General features: G+C 38.4%; 1 protein-coding gene across 1 annotated transcript; it reads right to left on the bottom strand.

Moving 5' to 3' along the window:
- Positions 1–6,096: 6,096 nt before the first annotated feature.
- Positions 6,097–7,605, bottom strand: LOC140158253 (uncharacterized). Its single transcript, XM_072181366.1, has one exon. It carries the CDS (start codon positions 6,929–6,931, stop codon positions 6,101–6,103), a length of 831 nt encoding a protein of 276 aa, XP_072037467.1. The 5' UTR covers positions 6,932–7,605; the 3' UTR covers positions 6,097–6,100.
- Between the last annotated feature and the right edge of the window lie 561 nt (positions 7,606–8,166).

Genomic DNA, 8,166 nt, shown 5'->3' on the forward strand with positions numbered 1-8,166 from the left:
TCCAGGTAAATTTTATCTCGGGTTTCCTTTAATATCCATAATGGGGCCATGGGCATGATGGGGGCACTCCCACTTTGGAGGTGACGCGTATGTGGCTGTTAAGACCCCCTTTTTCATCGTCGCTGTCACCCAAAGACCCCATATTTGTTTACGAACACATGCTCTCAGTGTCACCTGAAGACCCCTTATTTTTCCATTTGATCTGTCACCACAGAGGACTACAGAGCGCGTACCATCCCCAAAGACCCTTATTTTTCAATTTGAACAGCAACTTTCATTTACCACCGATCTTGTTACTTATTTTGCCATTTGAAGCCATTTAGAACTAGAAATTCAATGTTTGGGGCTTCTGTACTTAGCACTGTTACGGCTCTCACCCAAAGATTCCATTTAAAAAAGTCATGTTCTCACCCATGTTCTGATTGTTCTATGACCCCATATTTTTTACATTTTACTCTCACCGAATGCCAAAAATCATGCTCTCACCCAATGACCCCATATTTTTTACATTTTGCTCTCACCACCGAATGCCAAAAATCATGCTCTCACCCAATGACCCCTTCTCACTGAATGCCCCTTACTGTGAACATGTCATCCCCACACCTATATATATTTATTTCATATTAAAGCCTGGAGCACTCGTTGGGAGTTTCTGGCCTTGTCCAGGAGACTGGCATGTCTATTTTCTCGCTAAAACGCGTGAAACATCAATTAAAATGCGAGCTGAGCAAAAGAACACGTCCATCATTGAGCTCATTTCCCATGAGCAGTTATCATTGTTTGTTGGTTTTGAAACGCCCGGCCGTCGTTCCGTGCGGACACGCTCAATGGAGCCTGTCCGGTCCGGGACCCGGCATGATGATGGGACCAAGCGCAAATAAACTTCTCAAGCTAATCCTGAGACCATAATACCTTACTGTATTATGGTCTCAGGCTAAACTAAAGGGGCTGTTTATAATAATGTGTGTACTTCTGGGGTGGTGAATTCTCAAAATTGTCTGCCAAAGAATAAGTGAATTCTCGGCGGACGCTTGTACCAAACTTCCTTCGCCATGCATTTGGCACACAGCAATACAGGGTGTCCCAGAAAAAAATATCGGGTGAGTGAATTTGAACATAAGTCGAAAATCATGTGGGCCTGTCGATTTTGGTTTATATCCCTATAATTTCTGTTCAATTCATAAGTTCAAATATTATTATATTCCACAACCGGCATTTGCTATAGGCCTACCACATACTGCAGTTACTGTTCATTTTCCTATAGGCCTACACAGTGCTCTCACCATTGAGGTGTGACCTCTACAAACAGTGTATGTTAGAGGTATGGCATTTCATAGATAACGTCACTGTGTGAAAAATAACCGGCCAATATTTATTGTACTCTCTGAAATTCTAGGAAATATAGTTTTGTAACATGTCCTAAATTTTTAGCTAATTTAGATATTTGGAAATAGTCGCACTTTGGTATTTTAGCAAGTAGGGCACGGCATGGCCTGCAAAATTCCCTGTGTAAATCGAATGCAACTTTAAGTGACTATCACTCACTTGTAGACCGCTCTCTTCCGAAGGGCATTAAAGCTAAACCACTTGACGGATACTGTTTTGTACTTGCTGTCAATCAAGAATAATGTATTACATGTAGGCTAAAAACTGAGTATGTGGGGCATCTGCAAATGTTCGTACTTCCCTGATATGTAAATAACAGATAACAGTAAAAACAGCTCCCATATCTGTCCATAACTTTGGTCAATGCAGCGAGCCAGGGGATTTTAAGTGGGTGATTATTGTTCTTGAAGAGGTTCATTAGGTTTGTAGAAATTCATTTTATACATTTCATCTTGTCAAAACCACAAGTTATTTACTGACCTGTCAGTTTCGACCATCTTGGGCGATGGCCATCTTCAGAGTGATGTTTTTCTCTCCAACTTTTGTTTACCAACAGAGGGCGCACCAGCTCCCAGAAGCGGGTTGTATACGTGACTAAGATAATGGGCCCCTCGTCTCTGTTCATTGTGTTCGGTGCTCTCTTCCTTGTCCAGATGGCTTCTCTGATATACGGCGGGCTCCCGAATTACACTCCTTCTCAAGCACTTGGGCATCTTTCCAGTTAATCACATGATTTTGTTGAACGGCATGTCCGCGATAGCAGATTTGGACTGTTCGCTAGTCGACTGTTTTCTTGTTTGACGAGTAAAAGTTCCTTTACTATGAGCTACTTTCTCAGTTTCTTTTTTATGCTCTTTCAGTCTTGTTTCAAAGCGACTCCCAATTTCACCTACATAAGTATTATCACAATTTGCACAAGGAATTTCATAAATTTTATGACAGTCCTCGAAGTAAACTTTATAAATCTAATGATAGGTACTTTTATTGATAGGTAATTTTGATGGAAAACGAGCTCCTTGCCCCAAGTTTTCTTTGCCTTCCCGATTTTCTGTTTTATTTCTTGTCGGAGGGGCACTTTTCTTTCATTATTTTGTTGGGGGGCATGGAAAGATAAAAGTTATTTATTCCCACAACATTCCTTGATTGAGGGCTTATTTTGGGCACACTGGATAGAGGAGAGTCAGAGACACATACAAAAATCACAACAACACAAAGACATTGACGTATTACAAATAAATTATTTATTAAGTTGTTTCTCTACATAATATGTTTCTCTTGAACTCCTATGCTAAATGTTTTTGTTTTAAAAAGCCTCTATGTCCTTGTTAGGAGCGGCATAAATATGTTATAGTTTACGGTATAAAACCATTAAAAGTTTCAAAAAGCATAGCTCTTGAACGACGAAACGGCAAAAACGCTGACAACAACAGCTACATTTAACATTAAAGCCATAATGTACGATCTCCGCCTATAGCTTTTGGTTACTCTTTATCAAAAATGATTAGCATTGGTAAGTAATATTAGTACTGTCAGGAAGGGTTTCTAAACTACGCAAAAAGTTTCTTTATGGTTAGGAAATTTACCCACTATTGAAATCTAGCCACTAATTTTGTACGTTTGCTAAATAATCGCATGCGGGGGATTGTCCTGTGCATTTTGACACCTCAATCAATACCCTACGACACTCCTGAAAAAAGATATGAATGTTTAAGTACCAAGAGGTCGACAAATAAAAATGGCATAGAAGCCTATTCAATGGTTTTAGAGCTGATTCACTGATTCAAGACGGTTTCATTATTCTCGCCTTTTCAATTTGAATTTAAAGCAGTTTCCTTGATGCATGTTGGATAATCCTTTGCTTATTTGTGCAGATGAATGATCAAAGACAAAGGTGAGTGGAAACTAAGACATTTACGTTTTGAGAAATGGGTTTGGAAAGGGATTCAAAACAGATCATGATTACAGCTAGGACGGCTGCATTCCTGGAAGCAGAAGGAATTGAGACACTTGAGTGGCCATCCAGAAGCCCTGATCGCAACCCCTTGGAGAACCTTTGGGATCAGCTCAAGAGACGAGTCAACAAGAAGATAAAGGCAGATACAACTCTGGTGGTATTGCGTCGCATCGTTATTAACGAATGGAACGGGATTCAGCAAGGTAACATTCGACGCCTCATTAGGAGAATGAGACGCTACGTGGCTGCTGTAAGGGAAGCCAACGGTGGACACACAAAGTACTGAAAAACTGGTAAAGAAAGAGATTAATCTCAAGTGAAGTTGGAAGCGGCAGTATGGTGCCGGTGCCTGAAATGTGCTGAGCAATTAGATGTTATCTGCATGGGGTTTTTGTGTGTGTTCTTTTATGCTGAATACTTGAATAGGCCCTTTTTGCAATTTTTATTTTTCTACCTCGTGTTACTTAAACATTCATATATTTTCTCAGGAGTGTCGAAGGGTAGTGAATGAGGTGTCAAAATGCGCAGGACAATCCCCCGCATGAGATTATTTAACAAACGTACACAATTAGTCGCTAGAATTTAATAGTGGTTAAATTACCTTACCATAAAGAAACTTTTTTGCGTAGTGTATATCCGTTAAAAACCGAAATAATGAGGTTAATACAATCAAAGAAGCTCACAGAAAACACACTGGCTATCATGGCCGTTACGGTAAGTCTGTGCCGGAGTCTGTGATTGTGGACCAACGCTCTTATACTCTGGGCAAAACCGATAAATCGGCAGTATCTTGTCGCACACATTGAATTATAATTTTCACGAGGTTTTGTGAAACCTACGTTACCCCGATATGTTAACACGTAGGCCTATACCTTAGACCCCTTAGTGGTTGCAAACACTGAAATTGAACCAAAGTGTCCTTAAATATACGGTTTATCATGCAAGTTATATGTTTTCAGGAGTTCACAAGATTTATGTATTTGAGAAAGAAATCCCATGAATTTCGAAGGTTCAGACCGTATATGGTTAGGAAATGTTACATACGTTACCATAAAGTACAGAATTAAAACAAAAAAGTGACTATAATTAACTGTTGAGCAAATTATAGCCGCAGGTGTACGCCACAATACAGGGATTATAAGTACTTAGGAAAGCTAGAAAGGGACATTACAGAAAATAGGCTCAATGAAAAGTATCCTAATTGTAACGTAAGTTTCATCTACATTTTCAATTCTTTTCAACTCTTTTTTGAGGCAATCAATTCCCCTTTAACAAAAATGTCTTTCAGCAACATTGCATTACTAGTATTTTATGCCAAACAACTAGTTTATGCATTGTCAACAAAAGAGCTTGCAGTATTATACTCCTTTCAATCTAATGGTAACGTATGTTTCGTGACTTACTTTCTTTGAAGTTTGTTTGAATTTTGCATAATTATTATGTGATGTGTCATGTCAAAAGGAGACACTTTTGGGCAGGATCATAAATGGAGAAATAGCCAAAAATTTTTTCACAATTTAGATTTGTTGCGAATTTGTGATGTTTTAAATGTTTAAAATATTGTCTGATAGTTTCAGACCAGAATAGGGGGCCTATAACTGGCATCTTGTATTTTTTGAGACATTTATCAAGGTAATTCCTACTCTCAACACTGTTGGCCGATATCTCAATTTCCAATTTCATTATACCATAATTTACAAACGCAATATCTGACGTGGAGCAAAATACTAGTAGCTCTATATTTAAGGTATGTAAAAACCTCAACATTGATAACCTGCTCAAAAGTGTCTCCTTTTGACATGACACGTCACATATTAAATAAAAGCATCACGAATTGACAAACGAGTGATTTTGAAAATGTGACATGTATCTTACAATATGACAGCAAGAATTGTCGTACAATCTATTGTTTTACTGTTTTTAAACAGTAACATTTTTAACAATCCTTAGTAACGTAAGTTACCCATAGAAAACACATGAGGGTATTATTGAAATTGATGTAAAAATATAAGTTCACAAGATTTGATTGTCATATTTTCCAGAATGAAACTTTGATTTATGAATAAAAAAGGAGTAGTTTAGTTTACTTTATTTTTGCTGAATTTTCAATTCCAAGTACTGCCGATTTAACGGTTTTGCCCCACCATCTCATGTATCGACACAGAATAGACCTACGATTTCAAACCATTTTTCCCACTTCTGTATAGTGACAGCCATAAAATAAATATGTTTACTTAAGTTTTAGGGTGTTTTACATTAAAAACAATAATATGAGGCATTCCCATTTTCATGATTATTTTTCAAAACAGGCATGTTAAAAAGGGTCCCTGTTAAGCTTACAGGTCGATAGTCTGAAGGGTCATTGGTCCGAAAACCCAATAACTTATAAACCCCAATCCTTGCCCTAACCTTAAACTTTAAACTCATAAGGGGCTGTGCAATAATTAGTGAGTCTTCTTGATTTGCAACTTTAGAAAATGCCCCAAATTTCACGTACTGGTATCAATCTTTGTTAGAGCTTTTGGTAGCAAATGCGGTATTAAATTGCATGGAGCTAAAATGATGCTACAAACGACCGTGTCAATCAAATAGTTATTAAGAGTATATTCCTGTCGGGTTATGTAACTCAGTGCTTGGTGTGTTTCTTTTTGTGTTGTGTTTAGTTAATTGAGAATTTAGCAGAGAATAAACCATACAACTGAAAAAAAACACGCCCGATTACCTAAACACTTTGATTTACCATAATTTTTTTTGCAGTGTTTATATAAGATCATGGGCCAATCCTTCGCGCCAGATTTTATTGGCAGCCATTCCAGCAGTCACTAGTGTTACTACATCCGTCAACCCCTGACTTTGCCTTCGTAAGTATCTAATCCTTTTCATTTCTTCCCGCCATTTTTCCATTCTTTCCGTATATTCCTCATCCGTTTCGCCTTCATTTCGTTCCAACATATCTTTATTTCCCTCGGCCTCATGGCCTTTTTGCATTCTTTCACGTTTTTTCTTTTTAATGTCTTCTCTCATCCTCTCTAATTTCGCTTCTTTTGAGTTCATTCGTTCGGCCTCCAAATCCTCAGCTCTTTGTCTCGCAATTTGTCTTTCCCGCTCTTCCCGCTCACGCCTTTCTCTCTGCATATCATAAGCCACTTTCTCCAAGAACACATTTGTATGCTTCTGCGCAGTTTCTAATCGTTTGTCATTCTCATCAAGAAGCATTTGTCGGAATTCCTGACGGATTTTGTCCTCGGGAGTTTCATCTATACTCCATCTATTTTTAGAAGTTCTATTTTGTTTTCCTGACGTTCCATCGTCATCTGGAGAAATATCATGACAAGAGAATGTCGCGAGAGTTTTCCTTGGAGTGCTTGGAAAGGCACTCATCGCGGTCTGATTGCCAGATTTGGAAGCACGTTTACTAGCTTTACTGGTGCTATTTCTGGTAGGAGCATTTGTTGAAGAGTCTGAGAACACATCTTCATCCTCTTCTGAAATAGTTCCATCTAATACATCTGAATAAATCTGTTGATTTTTAACTAAAACAGGGAGTGGACCTTTTTTGTTCTTGTTATCTGTTGGTGTAGTTTCTACCATAACAGTCCGAGTCTGTAGTCTTCCAGATGCACTGTGGGAGCGATTTTTCTCAGCTTGTTTGGTTTCATTATTCGTTATCGTTGTAGAAGTAAATCCAAGATGACTCTTTGAGATTCTTCCAGCGGGTTCATTTTTTTGCAATTCAAGGATCTGTTCATCGGTAAGGTGTGACTTGATCTTGGCTACTTTCGCTCTGAATCTAAGATGGCGCGTTCGGAGGATGTGTTTATCGCCTTCAATTGATCGTAATGCATACTGTTTTCGGAGTCCAGTGATCGTTTCTTTTGTTCAAGCATTTTATCCTGTTGTACGTTGACGGCAAGATAACTTCCTGGTCGCCGTTCTCTACTAGAGAAGGCACGAATATCTCGAGGATCACCCATTGTATATTTTCAGTTGGATATTGCTCGCGATAAGTCATCAACAATGGTTCCAATCAGTTTCACTGAAGCGCTTCATCACAAGCAGAAAAGGAAGTCCTTCATAATTTTGACAAGCATGTCCAACATGAATAATAATGATAATGTTCAGCATTCACACTCAGATTTACGAATGAGCGTTAAGTAAATGATTCAAGGAGATTGTAATGTCAAGAAGATCATAATGTCTTTCCCATGGATTTAATTAGAGCCATGCTATGAGACTGATAGGCATCTTGTCAACACATCCTTTGTTCACCACGAACATGAATCTTGATGGCTGAGATTCTTTAGCTAGCTGTTCACAGGCTTTGCAGAAGTCTTCGTTATCAAGCACACACATCCTGATCAGGGCCTTCCAATATCGTTATCCATGCAACACCGACAGAAAGACGAATGCCATCAATTCGTACAGGTGGGTTTATTTTGAGCGCTGTTAATGGTTGCCACTTACGACAGATATCTGTAAATAGTAATTTAAAAAGAACACGTAAGACTTTGAAAATATCAATAAACAACATTTGCAATGAAAGTCGATATAATTTCATATTCCATGATTCTAAACATAGATCTTACAGGAATATCTCTTGCAATTGTAGAAACTCATCGATAATGATTAATGCATATTGAATTGTGTCAGTCACGTATCTATTAAGCAATAATCTGGTGAAAGACACAGACAGCAAACAATAATACTTAAACTGAATTAATAATCAATAGCTGCGACGAGCCCGCATTGATTTTGACCAATGCCTTTTGCCAGTATAGTTGGGAAACGGCGAAAATTAGTCGCTCGACGCTAAGCGATGAAGTATA

Source organism: Amphiura filiformis, chromosome 8 (genome assembly GCF_039555335.1).
Source record: "Amphiura filiformis chromosome 8, Afil_fr2py, whole genome shotgun sequence".
Lineage (NCBI taxonomy): Eukaryota > Metazoa > Echinodermata > Ophiuroidea > Amphilepidida > Amphiuridae > Amphiura > Amphiura filiformis.

Bases quoted from the DNA above. Each gene is read 5' to 3' on its own strand.
- LOC140158253 (XM_072181366.1), bottom strand. From the start codon at position 6,931: ATGGTAGAAACTACACCAACAGATAACAAGAACAAAAAAGGTCCACTC.